General features: G+C 43.6%; 1 protein-coding gene across 3 annotated transcripts in view; it reads right to left on the bottom strand.

The window, feature by feature from the left end:
• LOC116833099 (NACHT, LRR and PYD domains-containing protein 3-like) overlaps nt 1-22,776 on the bottom strand; it is a 56,792-nt gene extending 34,016 nt beyond the window's left edge. For all 3 annotated transcript variants that reach the window (XM_075065038.1, XM_075065039.1, XM_075065037.1), the window contains exons 1-5: nt 22,655-22,776; nt 12,013-12,109; nt 11,142-11,445; nt 6,117-7,842; nt 582-671 (exon numbers count right to left, since the gene is read on the bottom strand). In XM_075065038.1, the coding sequence (XP_074921139.1) occupies nt 582-671; nt 6,117-7,786 (1,760 nt within the window). In that variant the 5' untranslated portion in view covers nt 7,787-7,842; nt 11,142-11,445; nt 12,013-12,109; nt 22,655-22,776. The remainder of the gene's footprint in view (nt 1-581; nt 672-6,116; nt 7,843-11,141; nt 11,446-12,012; nt 12,110-22,654) is intronic.

Raw genomic sequence — 22,776 nt, forward strand, 5'->3', positions numbered from 1 at the left:
TTCCTAGTAACAACACCAGAGTCGGTGTGAGATGGTGAGAGATGAGAGAGTAAAATTAATAAAAAGAAAGAAATAGAGGGAAAAAAAGATGAGGTTGGGAGGGGACAGAGATAGAAAAGGAGACGAAAATCCTACCCCTCCAAAACACCCCACATTTGAATCTGGGAGAAGTTAGATCAGATGGGGATACATGAATACTAAATAAATAGACAGGGACAGGGATTAGATACCCTGATAACAAGCACTTTAGAAATATTTAAGATTAAAATACCTCAAATCATCTTTCTCGCCTTTTGAGTCTTCTCTGATGTCAAGTAATTTCCCCTGGACACACAGCTTATCTCAGTCTCTCCTGCTCCCCTGTTAGTTGGCAGCTGGGTTAAATGTCATTAAACTGCTAGGCTGAAACTAAAGCAACCCCATGGAAATGGACGGGAAATTTAAACAGATTCCTTAGCAGCTAGACAGTTATAGATGGTCATTACACCTGCTTCGGCAAAGAGCGCTGCACTGATGTAGAATTTCCATGATAATATCAACAATAATGGAATGATTAAATGGAGAAAAATACAGCTACTTACTCTAGTTTCTTTAATTTACAGTTTGGATCCTTCAAAACTTGACAGAGCAGATAAATAGGTGAATGCTTCGGCTCATTCCAGTGCTGGATCCTAAAAAGAGAGAATAGAACTGTTCCATGTTGTCATCTCGGGACAGATTTTAATTCTATTTCTGAACAATAATACAACCCCTTGTATGGCGCGATCATACACTGTGTATGAGTTACTCTACAGTTTCAGTTCATTGAAAATACCCCCAAATAATGTATGTATAGCACACTACGATGTACTTTAGATACAGTCAAATAGAATAGGTTCTGCTAAGCGTAATCCATTCATTTTTTGGACTTCTGTGATGCTGGTCCTTTGAGCAGTTAAATGAAATTCTAAGGACTCCCACGAATGGGAGTGTCACCAATGTTTACATGTTTTCATGTTGGGCAGTAATTGTTGCATCATTTCTGGAGATAAACACGTTCATTCCTATTTTATTTACCCAGGAGAGTTAATTTACCCATAAACATAAAAGCCAATAATCCGAGTATTTGTTTATAATTTTACATATGTTGGCTATCACTTGGTATTGGGTAACTGGTATTACACTTTGTGAATTTGCATCTCTATAAGTAACTAGAAATCGTGGTTTATTAGTTCCTGACCCCAAAGAGTAGAAGAGGGCAAGTTAATTTTAAGGCAGCATCTCCCTAAGAAATAGTTCAGGGGGAATAGTGCAAAAATTAAAGAATATTCTGATGAACTTTAAAGTAAATTTATTTCTATTGTGTTCATAGAGCATTACTGTTCATGTTCTACAAATATTCTAGAAAACAAGTTTACAGATGGGAATGCTGCTGAAACCATGAATGTTACAAAATGTTTGCATGGAAGAAGAATCAGAATTTGTAATCCTGAGTTTCATATTGGAATTCTGGTTCTAATGTTTATGCTCATCCATTCACAGAACAGAAACCTGTGAGATGACCCGTGTGTCCAATCAAAATGAATAATTTTGAACTGATACATTTAAACACATATATTTTTCAAACACTCTGTGGGGGGAAAATAGACAATTATTAATCGTTAGCCCAGCTCTAATAAGCAGGTCTTTCTGAAACATGACACAGATTTGATATTCTGGGTGGCACAGTCATTGGCTCTGCTCTCCTCCTTCTATCCCTCTATTTGCTCCAGCATCTTTGTGCCATTCTCACTCCTTCCCTCACCTGTCTCCACAAGCTCTCCCTTCTCCTCAGGTCTATTTCCCTTTCAATAAAACAGTACTTAGCTCTCATATGGCACTTTGCATCCATAGATCTAAGCTTGTTTTCTGGAAAGAAATTCTTATTAAATCAACCTATGACCTTTCTGGCGCTGACAAGGCAGAGACTCCCACTTTCTGCATACACCAGCAACATCTTCTACATGCTGCTCTCAGTGTCCTTCAGACAAACCCTACAAAATGCCCCACCCTGTTCTCTAAGGGACAACACTTGTTAACTAAAATACACTTAAGATACAGCAAATAATTATAAACAACATCCCAAATTCACCTCCAAATATCATATTTTGCAACAGAAAAATCATTTCAACAATTAATCCAGGATCCTAACACTAACTTACATTTTTCTCCCACATGGCTATCACCCGATTACAACCTTAAGATTCACAGCCCAGACCTCTACCACCTCAGTTCTAGGGAAAAAAACTCTTGGGGAAGAAATACCATTAACTCCTATGGGTAGGCTTATAGAAGGATTAGATTTTTAACAGTAAATGTTAGTAAACATCAATTTCACCCTGGTTATATCGGTCTTCAAAGTAATTTGTAACACACTCTACTCCTATTAACCCACCTCCGTCCTACAACAACAGGGCTGTTAATTGCCCATTTCATTTGAAGTGGTCTCTTATAACATATGTGAACCCCTTATGCTTGACAATCTGTCCCCACTTGTATTTCAGCTACAATACTCTGGCTACCTTCCCCAGATGTGACGTGCTGTGTGAAGGTCAAAGCTTGTCCCTTCCATCAACAGAAGTTGGTTTAATAAAACATAATACCTCGCCCACCTTGTCTTTCTCATATCCTGGAACCAACACCACTACAACAACACTGATTTCACCTTACGCACACAAACCAATGAAAAATATTTCCATCAATAATAATAGAAATTTACAGAAACGCAAAGTAAGAAAAATGCTGCAGAGTTTGATTTAAAGATATTTACTCTGTATATTTTGATATGTGATTTTAACAATATGTGCTTCAACGGTTATACAGGTTTAACTTTTTGAATCTCACCATCTATTGTCATTAAATAATTATGGTCTAACTCCCTTCTCATAACTCCCATAACTCTGAACATTTAAATTGATCAAAATCTAAAAAAAAAAAAAAAAAAAAAATGCTTAAAACACATAATTTGTGCAACTCTGAAAAGTTAAACTGATGAACATTTTAAAAGCTTACAGATAAACATTGATATTATCCATCAAAACTATACAAAGATAAAAATCAAATTCTGCCAAGCCTATCTATGAGGAATGGTTAGAGAGAGCTCGGCAGCCAAGTGTGATTAGCATTAGAACACTGCGGGGCAGGGTTGTTAGACTGGGTTCTGTTCCTGGGTCTGGGTCTACTATAGTCTACTTAGGTACTGCAAATCTAAGTACACCACCACCCGTTTTTTTGGGTGTCCGCTGGGAGCAAACCTGTAATTTCTCTCTGAAAACATGAGCTTGTACCACTTGACCTAAAGGCAGTGGTAGTCAATAGCCAGACTGCCGGCCAAATCCGGACAGCCAGATGCTTTTGAATATAAGAACATAAGAATGGCCATACTGGGTTAGACCAAAGGTCCATCTGGCCCAAGATCCTGTCTTCCGACAGTCGCTAATGCCAGGTGCCCCAGAGGGAATGAACAGAACAGGTAATCATCGAGTGATCCATTCCCTGTCACCCATTCCTAGCTTCTGGCAAAGAAAGGCTAGGGACACCATCCCTGCCCATCCTGGCTAATAGCCATTGATGGATCTATCTTCCATGAACTTATCTAGTTCTTTTTTGAACCTTGTTATAGTCTTGGCCTTCACAACATCCTCTAGCAAGGAGTTCCACAGGTTGACTGTGTGTTGTGTGAAAAAAAATACTTCGTTTGTTTTAAACCTGCTGCCTATTAATTCATTTGGTGGACCCTAGTTCTTGTGGTATTGAGAAGGAGTAAACAGAACTTCCCTATTCACCTTCTCCACACCATCATGATGTTATAGACCCCAATCATATCCCCCTTAGTTAATCTCTTTTACCAGCTAAAAAAGTCCAAGTCTTATTAATCTCTCCTCATAGCGGAAGACATTCCCATATCCTAATAATTTTTGTTGCCCTTTTCTGAAACCTTTTCAAATTCCAATACATCTTTTTTGAGATGGGCAACCACATCTGCATACTGTATTCAAGATGTGGGCATACCAAAGGACTTATATAGAGACAATATGAATATCTTCTGTCTTTTATTCTATCCTTTCTTAATTGATCCCAAACATCTGTTTAATTTTTGACTGCCGCTGCACATTGAGAAATGTTTGCCCGAGAACTATCTACAATGACTCCAAGATCTCTTTCTTAAGTGGTAACAGCTAATTTATACCCCGTCATTTTATATGTATCATTGGCATTATGTTTTCCAATGTGCATTACTTTGCATTTATTAACATTGAATTTCATCTGCCATTTTGTTGTCCAGTCACCTAGTTTTGAGAGATCCTTTTGTAGCTCTTCACAGTCTGCCTGGGACTTAACTATCATGAGTAGTTTTGTATCATCTGCAAATTTTGTCACCTCATTCTTTACCCTTTTTTCCAGGTCATTTACGAATATGTTGACCAAGACTGGTCCCAGTACAGACCCCTGGGGGACACCACTATTTACCTCTCTCTGTTCTGAAAACTGTCTATTCATTCCCACCCTTTGTTTCCTATCTTTTAACCAGTTACCAATCCATGAGAGGACCTTCCCTCTTATCCCCTGACAGCTTACTTTGCTTAAGAGCCTTTGCTGAGGGACCTTGTCAAAGGCTTTCTGAAAATCTTTTTATTTACATATTATCATTATACTTTTTATTATTTTCTCTGGTGTCTGGACCTAGACCAGGAAATTTGGACATTGACAAAAAATAATTACCTACCCTTGACCTAAAGTATCACTACTGTTACCACAGATGCAGTGACCGACTCAAACTTCTATGTGCCATAGTCTCTGGAGAGGCACAAACATCTATGCTGTGTGGACATGCATCACACAAGGAGACATTTTGGCCCATTTCACCTGCAAAGCAGATGAGTGTCTGTCATCTTACTGGGTTCCACTCCCAGCTCTGCCCGCTTTGGCCTTGTCCAACCTCAGTTATCTTAGCTGTGAAATGGATGAGTGATAGTTCACCACCCCTAAGGGCCTTTGTTAGAGCAGCAAGTAGAAGATGGGGATTAGGACTCCTGCGCTCTTAGCTGCTATCTCAGTGCACCTTCCCCTAGGCTACAGGGTATTTGGTGGCACTTTCAGTTAAAAAAAAGAGAAAAAAAGCACGATGTTGCACTGATTGTGCAGAAATGGGTGACAGATCTTGGAAGTTTCCAAGGAGAGGTTGGACAAACACCTGTCAGGGATGGTCCTAGGTTTATTTGGTCCTGCCTCAGCACAGGGACTAGATGACCCCTAAAGGTCCCTTCCAGCTCTCTGTATCTATGATTCTACACTGGCAGTGTTGTAGTGATGAACTCTACCAATATAGCTTCATTGGTATAGAATAGACAACCTCTTAGTAGCACAGGACATTTTCTTCACAGTCTTGGGGGTCCATTCTCAGATTATTGCATGCTGAGGTGCTGCACAGACTGACTATGGGCTGTTCTGCACTTTGGCCATTTCATAGCAATATTGAAATCTTATAGTTTTGCTTGAAGTGGTTCAACTAGATTTAAAGCAGAGATGAATGCCTGCAGCACACAGTGCCAATGAGGGTACTGCTCAAATCAACTGTAGTAGTCTGAGAATACCACCCTAAAAAGACAGACAAGGACAGAGCAACTCACTGTCATTTGGTCCCAACAGCTCCTGGGCACTGAGAACTCTGAGGACAGCACCCAAACTACGAAAGAGCAATTTCCACTATCAACCTGGAAATCAGCAACTAGTTTTACCCAGCTACTGTGTGTAAAGGCAGGGGTTTATGGGAGTTCTGTTCTGCAAGGTGAATGTTCTTTCTCAGACATTAACTGAGTATAGGCAGAAATGCCTGACCTTGAAATTCAGTGTTTAGTGAAATTTAGAACAGGAAGGACAGATGAGTTTGGATAAAGAGAATCTGAAAAAGATCATGACTTATTTTTTATGCCTTATTGAGGAGAACATAGTTTTACACTAGGGGCATGAACATTCCCTGCTTCTTTGTAGTGTTGTTGCGCCACAATGATGGACTTTGCAAAGTTATCAAGACGCAAGAAAAATAATGTTTCATCTGTTAATTAAACTACAGATTTTTGAACTCAGGAGATACTTACTGATATAGCCACTTCTGTCGTCTTGGAAGCACATCTTCCTCATGGTCTCCAAAAGCAAATGTACAGTAAGATATGCAAAGTGACTCCAGTTGATGACAGTTTTTTACACAGAATGAAAAAGCCATTTGATCCATTTGGGTAAGTTTATTTGAATCTAACGTTAGTGCAATGACATGATCCAATGCACTTTTCACAAAGTTTTCTTCATACATCTCAAACATGCAGTGAAACTCCTCAAGGTTATAAATACGACATGTCTCCTGATGCACATTGGACAAAGGTAAATATTTTTGTTGGTTTGTTTGAACCCACTTCAGCAAATCTGGCTTAATTTTTGGTGAAATTTTACAGGAAAATTTTTCCTCCATGATTTGCATTATTTCTTCATTTAAGAGACCAAACAGGAATCGCACTGTTAACATTAAGTAATTTCCAGAGTTTCCATAGTTTTCTAATAATGTTTTCACATCTTTCTTGGGAGTCTCTGAATCTTCCATTGTTTCTTCATCTTCCTCCAGCACATAAAACAAAGCTGCAAAAAACTCCTGAAAGCTTAAGTGAATGAAGCTGTAGGCATTCATACAGTCAATGTCTTTTTGAAAAATGTTCTTATTCGAAGACAGGGGAAAAGAGTCAGCTTGATTTAAGCCAAATTTTTTGAGTTCTGCTTCCTCAAACAGTATCTTCCGTTTCCAAATGCCATAAGCAGCTAAAGAACAAAGTCCCCTCAGGTTAGCTTGCATGTGTTGCTTAAAATTGCTGCTGAGGGGCTTGACTAAACTGGAAATGTAGAGCATGTACACTCCAGTGACTGACTTTGAAGTTTGTGCAAGATCCTCACTTTTTTCAAGCTGTTGTTTCACAACAGTGCAGATGATCCAACACATGATGGGAATAAAGCACATAGTGAAGAGAATGTCATTTGCTTTCACAAATTGTAATGCTTGTCTTGCTTGTTTCTTGTTTCCAAAGAACTTGTGGAAATATTCTTTCCTGTCAGCTTCAGAAAAGCCCAGGATCTCTGCATAACGTGAACATTCCAAACACTGCAAGAGTTTCTCCAGAGCAGTCGGTCTTGAGGTGATTAGTAAGTAGGACTGGGGAAGAATCATTTTCCTGAATAAACTGCTCAGTATGATTTCCACTGGCTTTTTCTCCCAGGGATCAGAGCACATATTTTCTGTCTGATCAAAAGAGAATCTCAGTTCATCAAAACCATCAATTATGAACAAGAGTTTTTCTGGATTCATCAAAATCTCATTAACTGGTGCATTTGTATTTGGCCAATTTTTTAAAATCATGTCAACCACACTTCCCTTCTCAGTAAGGTTTGTTTCTCTGCAGTTTATGTAGAAAACATAATCAAATTTTTTCTTATAGAGTTCTCCAGCTGCCCAATCGCACATGATCTTTCTTGTAGTCATCGTTTTCCCAATTCCTGCAGCTCCCAGAAGCACAACAATTTGTGGTGTTTGTCCTTGTTTATCACGTGTAAATAGGGTGTCTATCGTAACTACAGACCAAGCTTGTTTAGTCTTGATTTCTTTGTCTCTCCTACTCATGGCCATTATTTCATGTTCTCTCTCCTTTGCATGAAGAGGATCATCTAGAATAATCAGCTTCGGATATCTTCTGTTTAGAATCACATTGTCAGTAGTAAGACTCGTCATGTTTTGTATGACTTCATACTTGTTTTTAACATCTTCTTTATACTTCTTCCTGTAACCTAAATCAGTACATGATGCATTAGAAATATTGAACCAGAAGCTCAGAGAAAAGACTTGATCTGTTACAATAAAACAAATAATAATGGTACCTGAAACTGATATTGCACCTATCTTCAAAGAATCTAGAAATCAGTTAACTATGGGCCTGATTCTGCAGCCCTAACTCTGATAAAATTGCCCCACTGAAATGATTTGTGTGAGAAAGGACTGTGGTGAACACTTTACCCTCTTGGGAGAAACCTGGCAACTGTTTATCAGTGCATAGCAACACTATACAACAAGTTAATGTACAAAGTGCAATTGAAACAGTGCTGGGAATTTAGGTGGAGAAAATGTAACTTTATAAACTAGAAATTCCCCAAGGCACTTGAGTTTGAATAAAGATGTCACCGTGTCTTTACTGACCACAATTGGATGCCTCTCCAGTTATCTTCTTTGCTTAGGAGATGGTGTCCCTAGCAGCAGAACATCCTCTGGCACCAGGCTGGTACACAGGCTCAATACTGACCCAAAGAGATATTGTGCCCGCATCTGTATTAGAAGTTGCCAGAGGTAACAAGAGTCCCACTCAGCCCATTATATAGAATTGTTTGTAAAAGTCAGCCAGTTAAAAATAGAATCACTGGTACAACTGGAGTGTTTACGGTCTAGAAGACTGGTGCTGAAAAGCTCCTGGTAAAGGACAGGTTGGCATGACAACAGAGACCCTAGAGAAGGGAGGAAGTGTTTATAACTGAAATGACAAAATGGAATTGTGGTCAGTTGATTTTGCTGGCATGAGGTTGCTCCCTGTTTCGAGCATCTTTATCTTGGTGCAGAGGGATGTCACTAAACAGGCCAGTGAGACATATTGATCTTTCCATTATGGCTGCCATCCTTGTCATTTGCTGTGATCCACCATGACACCTTTGGAGCTTCATCATCCTGGGCCTGAAAGCCATCCTGACCAGACTGAGCCAGAGCGAGGGACCCAAATGACATCATTGTCTCCACTGGCTAAGTCCTGAACACCACCTGGCATGTCAGCCTGGGGTTCCTGCTGTCACCCCCTCCCTGGTGTATCATCTTCCTTCCCAGTCTTTCCCTTTATACCTACTGTCAAGTAAGTTCATGGCTTCGCCAGCCAAGATGACTCCATCTTTTAGAACATTGCTGTGAGTTCAAACCACAAAGGGAAATAAAGGTAATGCCTTAAACAGCCTGACCCTGGTAAAAATTTTCCGGGTCTTGGAGTGACTGATCAGACCATGTGCTGAGCTTGTGAGTCTCCAGCAGCGATGCTGGAAGTGAAAGTCAGCACCAGAGAGAGGGATTGCATTTTCCCTTTGCTACCCTTTTCTCCACCCTTTGTGTGCATTTGTCTTGTTTTGTCTTAAAGTATTTCAGCAGCAATTTCCTGGGGACTGATGCTTGCTGCTGCCCATTAAACCCTAGGGAATGCTCTTCACCTCCAGTGCTATTAAGACAGTAACCATTGAAATCTGTTGCCTTTGGCAGTAGGTAGCCTTACTGCTGATTTCATGATATTCCCTAGACTAGAAAATAATAAGGAAACCCGGTGCTAAAAGTATGATCTGGAAAGGTGTTTGTTCCAGCAAAGAATCCAAATGAAAAGGCCGGAACCCAATATACTTAGGTAATTTCCCATGTAGTTATCAGCTACTTTATGAAGTTCTGTTTGTGGAATACAGCAAGAGGCGTTGTGTTTGTGTGACCTCTCTCTGCCTGATTCTGCTCAGGATTGGCCTGCACTCTACATAGTGAACAGGCTACATCATCAGGAAAACAGAACGACATAAATCGGGGCAGAGGCATTCAGGCGCATTTCGAAAGAGAGCAAGTCTCCTTTCAAGCAGTCATATTTCTAAAAAGATTAGGCTGAACAATTAAAGGGCCCATGTCAATTCTGCCCTAGCACAGGAGCTGGACTAGATGGCTCACGAGAGCCTTTCCAAACCTAGGGAACTAAGACAGACACAGAGGGCAGCAGAGGGATTTTTATTTGGGACCATTATAATCAAGATGGAACTACTGGTTTGGAGGGTAGTAGAGTATTTACTATATTCAATTACTCATATAATGCTCATTGCCCAATCAGATGTTATTTTACAAAAATAACTTTGAAAACAATCTATGTTATCTCTTGTGGGGTGGGAAGAGGATATTTTATTCCCCAAACTTAGTTATTAACAGATGCTCATTAAAAGTAAAGTAAAACCTATAGTATATTACTATGTTCTGGTAGGATCTAGAGCCCCGATCGGTGATCAGGGCCCCATTGTACTAGGTTCTGTGCATACACATAAGAAAAAGACAAATCCTGCCTGACAGAGCTCACAGACAAAACCAACAAAATGCTCCCTGCATTGTGCTCCGGAGGCTGCTAAACCCTCCCCCTGGGGGACTGTCCAGGGGAGTGAATTCCAAAGGGCTCCAGGGAGAGCCTCACTGCCAGCCCCGGAGCTTCCATCCCAGGGACCCCAGGGAGAACGAACCCAGCTGAGCTCCACTGGTACCATAGGATGCAGGGAAGTGGAACAGGAATGACTGTAACAGGGTTGAGTTTAGCTCCATCACTGAGCACATGGATTTTAACACTGCTCCACTACAGAGTGGCTCCCCACTGGCACTGGCTATTACCCTTCTGTGAGACACTGCAAAGCAGCCTGGAGCCTTTGGAATTACAGCTCTCCAGGCTTGCTGGCTCCTTGGCTGTTTGTATTGCACTGAATTTGTTTCTTTAATGAAAAATAGCCTTGGAGATAAAGTTTGTGCCTGGAACCCCAGAAAGGTTCCATGGGGCCTATCAGCTGTTTAGTGATAATATAGTAGACCAGGATTATTTTCCAGTTACAGATCCTCTAATAGAGAAGCCCAGGCCTTGTTCTAATTTACACCAACTGCCAGTGGCCCCCCAGGAACAGTCTCGTAGCTGGGGACACACTCTAGTTACTCCTCCTCCTCACCACCTTCTGCCCATGACACTCCCTCTGCACCACTATATTGGCTGTCCACCCACTGGGAATTCCTCCACACTGAAGGTATCCTCCGATGGAGAGATACAGGCCACGTCTGCTCCCCTCATGACAGCTGTGTGGTGAAAAGGGAGTGGAGTAGGTCAGAGCATCTGGCTCACCACTTGCGTCCATGCTTAGTGTCCCCTGGCTTCCTGCCGAGATTTAGAATTTGGCATTTGTGCCATCAGCTTGTTGTTTCTCCTTCTGCTCCTATTGCTGCTGGCCTGGGGCATATTCCAGGAGGAGACTCCCAGGTTTTAAAGTGACTATAGGTTTCTTACCTTTCTCTTTTCCTTCTCAGAGTTTAGCAGCAGAATCTCGGAGATTGATCTGAGTGAAAACATCTATGGTTACATCTACTGCAGCCTCTCCACCATAGAATTTCATCAGGAGGTTCTTAGTATCTATCCTGTTGGCATTGTCCAGACAATCTCGAGGGATGTTACCTTTCTCCTTAAGGGCAGAGTGTGATAGTTTGTCTTTAAATCTTTTGAAGTCTCCCTGAGTAAGGTTGTTGAGGGCATGTACAAGCAAGTCACTGATTCTGCTGCTTTGGTTTCCCATCACTGGATATCAGGAAATGAACTAAAATATAATGAAAAGTCCATTTATTAATAAGTAATATAGTAGAGAAAACAAGTGCAATCTAGTGGCCAGAGTAGATCACTGGGGCACATAACTCCTGGGTGCTCTTCCTCATAAATGACTCATTGGATTTGGTCTCTCTGTGCCTCAGTCTCTCCATCTGTAGAATAGGGATAATCATAGTCCTCTAACTCACAGGGCTGTTGTGCAGCTTAGCCAGCATTAGTAAAGCCTGTTGAGGTTTTAGGATGAAAGGTGCTATAATAACAACAATAGTAATTATCACCCAAATGAATTTCAAAATGCAAGGTTGGGATGCCCTAAATTAATTACATTTCAGAAAACAACCACTCTGGAATCTACACATCACAGCCCTGGGGAATCAGGCTCCATCTACTGAGACCCAGTGCTAGCTTGTGATGACCTCAGGTTTTTTTGCATAGCAGAGCACACCAGGTGAAAGGTAGCTGTGGTCATTTCTGACAGTGATCAGGCCCTATAACCTGAACCTATAAACTAACTAGTTCTGATCAAAATTAGCCCATCCCAAGAGAGTGACTTACTTACCATTCACCAGAAAGCTACTACACACAACATCTGATGTCCCTAATTAGAACTGATCCTCTTAATCTTCTTGATGCTCAACCACAGATGCACAGGGCAGCTAGAAAGAAGAACAGGAAATTTGCTCAAAGTTTATTCCACAACAAAGAAAAACAAAAGTATCTACAGTTAAAGCTAATCTTCAAAGCTTTTTGAATTTCTAGAACAGTCCTCATAGGACAGTAAGTAAGGTTCTAAACCTTCCTGATGATTTTTTATAGACATAAAACCTTTTCTTGATTTTTATTCCTTCTGGAAGTTTGTCTTTTAGTTACACCTCTTTGGCATCAACAACTGGCACAACTTTTTCGGTGATCTATTGACAGCACAAACTCCATGGACTTCTTCATCTTTTTTCACCTCCCTCATATTCTGTGTTGGGAGAAAATAATGTAGTAGCTTTAACCAAGCAGGTAGCAAGTCTAATCAAAACAAACAACATACAAAGAGAGAACAATTGAGTATTTGCTTAATATTCAAATAGCAGCGATCTCCGCAGATGGTGGGGCTTAAGTCCTTCTCACTCGTATTTTTCTGAAGTGGAACATTGCCACTATTTTTAATTTAAAAACATCATGAGAAAGAGGGGTTTGGAAAAAAATAAAGGAAGCAGAAGTGGACCTTCATGGGCCAGGAATATCATAAGCTGAAAAAGTGAACCTGAAACAGTTTTGCAAGTCACATTCACAGTGACTCAGGAGGAAGTTGCTGCTTGATAAATGGAGGAAGGGAGGAGGCATTTCTGATGAATCCCTGTGAGATTCTTTATCACCGCTATCTTTCTAGGGCAATCCCCGTTATTCCCTCGAAGATCAAATAAGCAGCTCCACTTAGGGTGCAAAGCCCCCACTCCACTGACTCACACCCCCATACCTGGCACCATTTGAGGCTTTGTGTTATTATTTTGAGAATTTCTCATGTTTGTTGTATTCGTTTGCAGCTCCCTGAAGCCCACGTTCCAATGGAAAAGTGGAAACAGGACATCAGCTGTTCATTTCAGCAGAGAAATGAGAAAAATGGTGACAAAGGATCCGCTAGCTCCAATCCTTTTAAGATGGAAATACAGAGGGTGGTTTCTGCCTGGTTTTACGACAAGGGACCAGATCCTCTGTAGACGCAGGTCAGTGCAGCTCTGTAGATGTCAATGAACCACCCTCATTGACACCAGCTGCGGATCTGGCCAAAGGACTGTTCATGTCTTGGAAACGACCCAGGGTCTGAGAAGAATGCATCAAGGTGGCCCATATCATAGAATCATACAAATGTAGGGCTGCAAAGGGATCTTGAGAGGTCATCTAGTCCAGCCCCCTGCACTGAGGCAGGACCAATAAACCTAGATCATTCCTGCAAGCATTTGTCTGATCTGTTCTTCAAAACCTCCAATAACAAGGATTCCACAACCTCCCCGGAAGCTATTCCAGAGTTTAACAACCCTTACAGTTAGAGAGCTTTTCCCAATATCTAACCTAAATCCCCCTTGCTGCAGATTAAGCCCATTATTACCTGTCCTACCTTCAGTGGACAGGGAGTACAATTGATCTCTGCCCTCTTTATAACAGCCCTTAACAATTTGAAGATTGTTATCAGGTGCCCCCCCCCCACCAGCCTTCTTTTCTCAAGATGAAGACTACATCTACAGTTAAAATTATACAGTGGCACAGCTGCAGCACAGCTGCAGTGCTTCAGTTTAAACACTATCTACAATGACTAGAGGAGTCCCCTGTTGCTGTAGTAAATCCACCTCCCTGAGAGAGGATAGCTAGGTCGATGGAAGAATTCTTTCGTTGAGCTAGTGCTGGTCTACATCTGGGGTTATGTCGGCTTAACTACATTACTCAGGGATGTGGATTTGTCACACCCCTACGCAATGTATCTAGGTCAACTAATTTTTCAGCATAGACCAGCCTGAAACATGCAGAGTTTTTTTAACCTTTCCTCATAAAAGGTTTAGAAAACCTGACCTATCATTTTTGTAGCTCTCCTCTGGAATCTCTCTGGTTTATCCACATCTTTCCTAAAATGTGGCACCCGCAGCTGTTCACAGGACTCCATCTGAAGCCTCACCAGTGCCAAATAGAGCAGAACAGTTACCTCCTTCATGGTTTGCATATGACATTCCTGTTAATACACCCCAGAAACAGCCTTTTTCTCAGCTGCATCACATTGTTGACAGATATTCAATTTGTGCTCCACTGTAACCCCCAAATGAAGCAGCATTACCACGTAGCCAGTCATTTCCCATGTTGTAGCCATGCATTTGATTTATCCTTCCTAAGTGCAGTACTTTGTGTTTCTCTTTACTGAATTTCATCTTGTTGATTTCAGATGAATTCTCCAAATTGGCACAGTGATTTTGAATTCTAATCCAGTCCTCCAAAGTGTTCTCAACCCAGCCGTGGTGTCATCCACAGATTTCATAAGGCACTTCATCCACTTCATTATCCAAGTCATTAATGAAAATATTAACTGGTACTGGACCCAGGACTGACTCCTATGATACACCGACCCAGTCTGACAGCAAGCCATCAATAACTACTCTTTAAATAGTCTTTCACCCACTATATATATGTCCCTAAATGAGTGGGATCACAGGGGGGCCTAGATTTGCTTGCATCAGCCCTGCACGCAGAGTGAATATCACAAGTGTTGCCCTAGAGACATCCATCTGTTGAGAACAATGACATGGATGCTATGGTCCCTCTCTCGGCTTAATCTCCTACTGCAGACAAACTCCCCAGGACATCTCCTTCAGAAATGGCTCTTCTACCTCAAAAAAAAACTATGTTAAAGAACATTAAGGTTGCAAAGTCAAGCAACCAAAAATTAGGAAATGCCAGAACAAAGGCTGACTGTGCCACCTGAATCCTGCCCCCTTGGGCAAGTGCACCACGATACAGTCTTTAGGCTTTCCACGGGACCTGTGCCTCATTCCGTGAACGGGCAGCCAGTTAGTATTTCTTTTTATCCTGCTGAATCAATGTGGGACCTCAGCCCTTATGCAACACTCCCCATTCAGAATTAATTTCTTTCTGGATGTTTCTATGGTGCTCTCAACTTCGTATCTGAGGAATTAACCAACATGAATTAATTTATCTTTGCAATTTCCCGGTGCGGTGAGGGGTTATTATTGTCTTCATTTTACAACTGGGGAACTGAAGCACAGGGAGATTAGACTGTCAGGAGTGTCCATTAATTTTGGTTGTTCATCCTGGGACATCTAGGGCCTGATTTTTCCAAAGTACAGAGCATTCTCCAGCACTTCATGCATTCAAAGTACAGCTCCAGTCGACTTCAGATGTAATTGTGAGTGCCGAGCACTTCTGTAAATCTGGTCCAGGTGCCTCATGCACCCAGAAAATGACGAACACACAATTTATGGCCAGCTGTGAGCACTTTGATTTAAAATGACTTGCTAGCCTCAAGAAGAAATTCTGGCAGAGGCAGGGATATAATCTAGCTTTCCAGGACAATATGCAGCTTCCTTAACTGTGACACCATCTTTTTTCTTCTTATAATAAACTGCCTCGTTCACAATACAAATTCCAGCTTCTGCCACAAATGAAGTCAGGGTCTTTCAGACAACAGCAGACACTGCTGCCATGTTTAGCCAGAGAAAAATCAGATTATATTGGGAGACAAATGTATTCCACTGAGGACCAAACTTTGAAAGAAAGAAAGGCAATTTAAAGCACATTAGAGCAAATATGACTATCCTCTCATCAGAACAGTCACTTATTTAAGAACAGTACGATTTCAGACACTCTATTCTGCCCTGTCTACAGCTGAATCTGCACTCAGTACTCAGGACGCGAAGGGTTTCTAGATATCTTTCACAAAAAAGGAAATTGTAATATTCTGGTTTTTTTAGGGTTTAAGGACAAGATTTTCAAAATAACCAGTGATTTTGAAAGCCTAAATTGGGAGACACTGGAGGGTCCTGATTTTCAGAGGGTAGCACTTTCTGAAAATTAGGATCTTGTCAAATGTCTCAAATTGGGCACCCAAAATCACTATTGACTATGTAAGTATGTATTGACAGTGGAACAGTCATTGGGCCAGAGAGAGCAACTGTGGATGGCTCTGTGGTTAGGGCACCCACTTAGGAGACTGGAGATCCCAGTCCCAATCCCCCTGGTCAAATCACTCATTATTTATCCACAGTGGAACAGCTTCAAGAGGAGAGAGAGAGAGAAAGCCCCCTCAGAATATCCCATAGCTCAGCAGTTAGAGCGTTCTCCTGATAGATGGGACACACTGTTCAAATCTTTACTCCCCCTCTCACAAAGAGAGTGGAAAGGAACCTGGGTCTCCTATATCCCAGATAAGTGCTCTAACCACTATCCTAACAGTTATGAGATAGACAGCACCACCAGCACCACTTCCTCCTATGGCTGTTTTACATAGAGCAAGGCAGGCACCTAACTAACTCCCCCAAGAAAGATCTCAGGTGCCTGAACTGCCTGACTCCCATTCGTGGATCTCTAAGCAGAGTTAGGTGCCTCCCTGAAACCCGACTTAGGCACTTTTCTCTGAAGGAAGGAAGGGGCTCACCCCAAACCCATGTCGCTGGCATCTCTAATTGGATAGATAAAGCACTTTGCCACCTCGTATGCTGGCCTAACCCTAGCTGGGGGAGCCGTACCCTTTACAAGCCTAACTGTATCATGGGATGCTCTACCAGCCTAAGGCCTAACGTTAGCTCCTAGACCTCTATCTCCATAACTTTAACACTAACCCGGGAAACCGTACAGCCCCCAGACCTAACCCCAGCTGAGAGGCCCTATCTTTTCCAACCATAAACCTAACTCAGGGAGCCAGACTGGCTCCAGGCCTAACCCTAGAGTGGGGAGCCCTACACTTTGTGTCCCTGACCCTAGCTCAGGGAGCCCGACCAGTCTGAGAACTAATCCTAGCCCAGAGAACCCTATACCTGGTAACACTAAAATGAGGAGCCCTACCAGCTCCAGGCCTAAGTCTGGCCCTGGGAGCCTTTCTAACCCAAACCCCAGCCCCCCTGCTATCCACTGAGGCCTAACCCTAGCCTGAGGCGCTCTATCAGCCACAGGAATAACCCTGGTCTAGTGAAACCTATCCCTTGTAACCCAGTTCTAGCCTGGGGAACCCTATCAGCCCTGGCCCAGAGAGACCTACTCTTTCTAAGCCTAACTCTATCCCGGAACCCAACCCTTAGTAATGTAAACCTAGTCCGCAGAGACATATTAGCCACAGGTCAAACCGTAGCACAGAGAGCCCTACCCTTAGTAGCCGTAATCAGGGAGCACTGGCAATTCCAGGCCTAACATACCCTTAGAGGCCTACCATTTGTAACCATAACCCTAGATTGACGATCCCTACTGGCCAAAGGCCTAAAGCTAGCCCAGGGATCTTTAGCTTTAGTAACCTAATCCTACCCTGGGGAACCACTTAGTAACCCCAACTATAATCTAGGGAGCCAGGTGCTTTTTAATCTTACCCCATCCAGAGGATCCCTATGGGACCCAATCCCTAATCCACATAATTCTAACACAGACAGCCCTAAACCAACTGTGGAGATGCCTACTGTTAGTAGCCCTAACCCTATCCCAGGAAGCCCTACAAGCGCCAGACCTAATCCTAGCCCAAGGATCCCTACTCTTAGTAGCCTGGAAAGCCCTAGTGGGCCCATGCCCAAATTTAGCCTGGAGAGACCTACCGTTGTTTACCCTAATGCTATCACAGGAAGCCCTACCTTTTGTAACCCTAACCCAGACCAAGGTTCCCTAACAGTCTAACGTGTTAGCTGATTCCAGGGACCCCTAAACTAGTTCATCCTAACTCTAAAACCAGGATTCCTACCAACACCAGGCCTAAACTGACTCCAGGGAGCCTTACTTTTTGGTCACCCTAATCCTAGCTTGGGAAGCCCTACTCACCACAGGCCTAAACCTAGCCTAGAGAGGCCTATACATAGAAACCTGAACCCTAGTCCAGGCAGCCCTAGCTGTAGTAAATTTAGCCCTAGTCTGGGGATCCCTACTAGCTGCACTCCTAACTGTAGCCCAGGGACCTCCACCCATGGCAACCAGAACCCTAGCTTTGGGAGTCCTACCAGCCCCAGGCCTAACCTGACCCAAGGAATCCCTACCTTTGGTAACCTTAACCCTAGCCTGAGGAGTTATACTGGACCCAGGCCCCAGCCAAGCCCATAGAGGCCTACTGTTAAGGAACATTATCACCTTGTTCCAATGGTTACTCGCCTTCCCTGTTAGAAATGTGTGCCTTATTTCTCCTTCAAATTTGTCTGGATTTAACTTCCAGCCACTGGTTTTTGTTATGCTTTCTGGAGCTAGTTTAGCATCCTTTAATGCCTGATATTTTCTCTCTGTGAAGGTACTTTAAACACCATAATCAAGTCACCTCTTGATCTGTTCAATTAAACGAAATACACTGAACCCTCAAATCATTTTTATGGCTCTTCCTCTGACTCCTCTCCAAATTTTTAAAATCCTCTTAAAAGTATGGACAGCAGAACTGTGCACAATATTCTAGTATCAGTCTCACCAGTACCACACAGGTAAAATCACCTCCCTGTTCAGACATCCAAGACTCACATTAGCCCTTTTTGCTACAGCACTGCCCCAGGAGCTCGAGTGGAGTTGCCTGTTCTCTACGATCCCTAAACCCTTCTCAGAGTCACTGCTTTCAGGATACAGACCCTCACCCCCATTTTGTAGGCATGGCTGCACTCTTTGATCCACGATGTGTAAACTGGCATTTGGCTGTATTAAAATGCCCTTTGCTTGAATGGACGTAGCTTACCAAGTAACCCAGATCGCTCTGTGTGCCTGCCTTGTCTTCATCATTATTCACCACTCCAATCTTTGGCCCATCTGCAAATTTTTAATCAGCAGTGATTTTATATTCACTTCCAAAGTCACTGATGAAAATATTGAACGTCAGGCCTAGAATGGATCCCCACAGAACGCCGTTAGAAATACCCCCAACGTATCATCAACGTATCTCAGGACCAAGAGCTTTCCTAGGAGGAGAGTTACCTTCTGCCCCAGCTAAGCCTGCACAGGCATCTGCTAGCTGAGTTCCCACAGCCACACATATGTACACCATGAAGAGGGCTCTGTGGTGGGAGGCAGTAGTAGGGACAGTAAGTTTGTACTGATGGGTTACACTCCCAGGCCAGATGCTGTTTCAAACTGGAGCATTTTATTCAACTTTTTCCAGGCTCCAGCAAACAAATGAAGAACTTTCACAGGCCCCTCTGCTGGAGCATCTCCAAGGAGCATCAAATGCCACAGTGACCACATCCTGCTCATCCCAGCTGTGTCCTCCTGACCTCTCAGCATCGTTCCAAACCTTAAATACAGGGCGCTAGAAAATATAGCCCTGGCCTTCCAGCACTTTCCATCTAAAAGCGGGCTATGTTTACACTAGCATGTAGTTAGTACAGCTGCTCAGTGCTGGGGCACTCCAACCCACTGAGGACCAGTTGCGTGCCAGGTGTACCACAACTCAGAGACAAGAACAGTAGGCACTTCAGCATCTGGGCCTTGTAGGTGCTAGCCCCGGTGGGTCCCGATATCGACTCAGACACACAGCTAAGCGAAGGGGTATTTTACGGGGCTGACAAGAAAGGGAAAGGCTACAAATACCCTAGCTACAAAGGCTTGAATAGTTCAAAGTGAGCAATGGTAGTTCTTGTTCGGGTCCCTGGGACAGTCCACTTTAGATTTAGGGTTCTTCAGGCCTAGTGCCTGGGGAGCCCTCCTCACAGCAGCCCAGGCTTCATTCAAGCAAATAGGAACCTGCAGCTTTTCAGGCCAGGATCTCCCACTGGGACCCATCTGCCCTAGCTCCCTGCTCAGCCTCTCTGGGCTTTCCCGTAAGTCCCACACACATCTTGTCCCAGCTGCACGTGTGACAGTCACACCCTGCTTCACAGCAATGCTCTATGTTCTGCTGCAACACTCTGTACGCAGTTCCCTCTGGGTGTTTCCTTGCAAGCCAGGAGGAAGGGGATGTGCAGGAGAAGATGAGAATCAGTCTCTTGTATAGCAGACCCATCCCAGGCAGGCAATACATTCCAACTTCTGAGAGATGCTGATGTACAGAAGCTAAAGTATATTGAAACAGGAAGGAGAAACAGCTCACCAGACAAGAAGGCGGAGCTTGCCCTCTGTTTTCAGTTCCCTCCCATTCCCCCTTACTTTAAACCCTGTACATGCTGATTGAGTAGCCCTTGTGCAACGATTATGGGTGGACTGTGGACTAGCCCAGTCCATAGATTCAGGGGGCTGCACAGCAGCATTGCACATTGATTTTGGGGCTGGATTTCTCCTCCCAAACCTTGTCACTGAACTGATTAAATCAGTAATGGTCCATAATGATTTCTCTTGGTGTGCGGATTTGAAATATAATCCAGACTTATGCTGTTATTCTTGCCCCAACTTCTGACACCAGTGTCCAAATTCAGACACCAGCATCATCTCTCTGCTAAAAGGTAGCAGATGTCCAGGATCTCACAGGTCAGTTTCCAATAGAGAAGAAAATGATGCAAAATCTGGGTGCGCTTTAAGTGTAACTTGTTTTATTTTCACATGCAGACCAGTCCTGGCATGAGGCGGTCACACAGAAGGTGGAGCAAACCCTTCTTCCAGGAATCTCAGCCCAGCACCAACACCCAGTTCCCAGAGAACAGACTTCAATCCAAGTCCATGGCAGAGAGCAAAGTCTCAGGCTGACCATAGAGCTCCCTCTTTCCCAAAGTTGACTCCACACAGAAAATACTTGTATAACAGAGCAGACAAAATCATGGCAAGAACCAGTTGGAAACTGTAGCCAGATACATTTAAGTTAGAAATAAGGCACAAGTGTCTAACAGCAAGGGTGATTAACCATTGGAACAAGCTACCAGATGAAGTGGTGGATTCTCCATCTCCTGCAGTCTTCAGATAAAGGCTGGAGGCCTCTCTGGAAGATTTGCTTTGATCAAACAAATGGTGTAAGACCAGATGATCTAATGGTCCCCTCTGGCCTTAAAAGTCTATGAATTTATGAAACAAAAAAACACACCCCCTTTGATCCACTCCACCCTCCCACAAGAGCAGCAGCCCACAGGCAGGAGCGGCACCAGGGTTTCTGGCGCCCTAGGCAGAATTCGGGGGGCAGCATTTTGTGCGCTTCCCATGGGGCACGCGGGAGCTTCCGGTTCCGCTCCCATTGTGCCGCCCAAGAAGAACCCTCCACTGAAATGCCGCAGGCGACAGTGGCAGTCATTGAGCTGCTCAATTGCCTGCTGCTGTTTTCCGTGGCACATCGGGAGAAGGTCCTTCTTCGGCGGCATGAAGGGAGTGGAACCGGAAGCTCCCATGCGCCCTATGGGGAGCACACAAAATGCTGCCCCCTGAATCCTGGTGCCCTAGACGACCGCCTAGGGTCGCCTAATGGAAGCGCCGGCCCTGCCCATTGGCACACCAAGAAACACAACCCAAGTAACAGTGACACATGATCACCAGCCATAACATAACGTAGCTCCTTCAGGGGAGCCTCAGAGATGTAGGCACAAACCAAAGTCTCCATCCCAAAATGGCTGAAATATACATGGATTGCTTTTAAATCCTGTCTTATATAGTCCATGCACTGACTGTAATGTGTGTAAACAAACTGGTATAAATGGAGTTAAGGCTGGCGTGTATTTTGTTCAATAGTTATTAATATTACAGTGTCCATAGATGTCACAGCATGTGATCTATGCTGTGTAATTCACATAGTAATTTTCCTGTGGGGGTTTTGGATCTCTGTCTCATAGCTGCCTGAATTTCCTGCAAAGGAAGTTTTAAATCCAGATTTGGGATTGGGGAAAAGGAGGGCACCTTGGCTATCTCCTTCTTTGGTTTCTATTTCCACCCTAAACAACCTCCTTAGCAACACCCTCCTCAGCACCAGTCCCCAAATCTGCCTTCTCTGCCCAAGATACCCTCCTCCTCTTACAGCCTGTGGGCAGCCTAGGGGAAGAACAGCCACAGGATGCCCTCAGCAATTCCAGTCTCTGATGTCTCAAAACAGCTGAAGTAGGACTGGGAATGGGTCTTCACCCGGCAAACGGAGAGAGCCCCCAGGCTCCCTCATGGCCACTCTGTGCCCTACAGCAGGCTAGTGGCTCCTGTGGATTCCTCAGCTGTTCCTGATGATGGAAGGAGGCGGGAGGGGTGTGTGCCTCCCCATGGGACAGTTCTGATCTATAGCCTGTACCTTACAGTCAGACTCACTCTTCATTTCTGTCACACACACACTCACTCTCTCTCCTGTCTCATGCCCCACCCAAGTTCCTCCTCAGTCTCCATCTCCCTCACACGCAGCTGCTGAAAGCAGACAGCAGGAAAGCAGAGGGAATGGCAGACCAGTCCTCTCCTTTGTGGTCCAGACACTTAGGAAAGACTGCAATCCTGAGACCTCCTCTCCTCCCCTGCAGGAGGGACTCTGGAGACCTCAGCAGAGATGCACCTCCCCCACCCCTTTCTCGCAAGAGGAGATGTCGCTGATCTTTACAAGACAAAAAAACCTGCTCTGACATGATTTCAGCCAAGTGAAATATTTTGCATGCTGAGCTCACCCTACAGCACCGGCTGCGTTGGGATGATAATCAGCTTTTCTTCCTCTCGAGTGGGCAAATCCCCACAAGCTGATGAAATTCAAGAAGTTTCACTCTCTACACGTAATCCCCGGCAGGACTTC

The sequence above is a fragment of the Chelonoidis abingdonii genome, chromosome 4 (genome assembly GCF_003597395.2).
Source record: "Chelonoidis abingdonii isolate Lonesome George chromosome 4, CheloAbing_2.0, whole genome shotgun sequence".
Lineage (NCBI taxonomy): Eukaryota > Metazoa > Chordata > Testudines > Testudinidae > Chelonoidis > Chelonoidis abingdonii.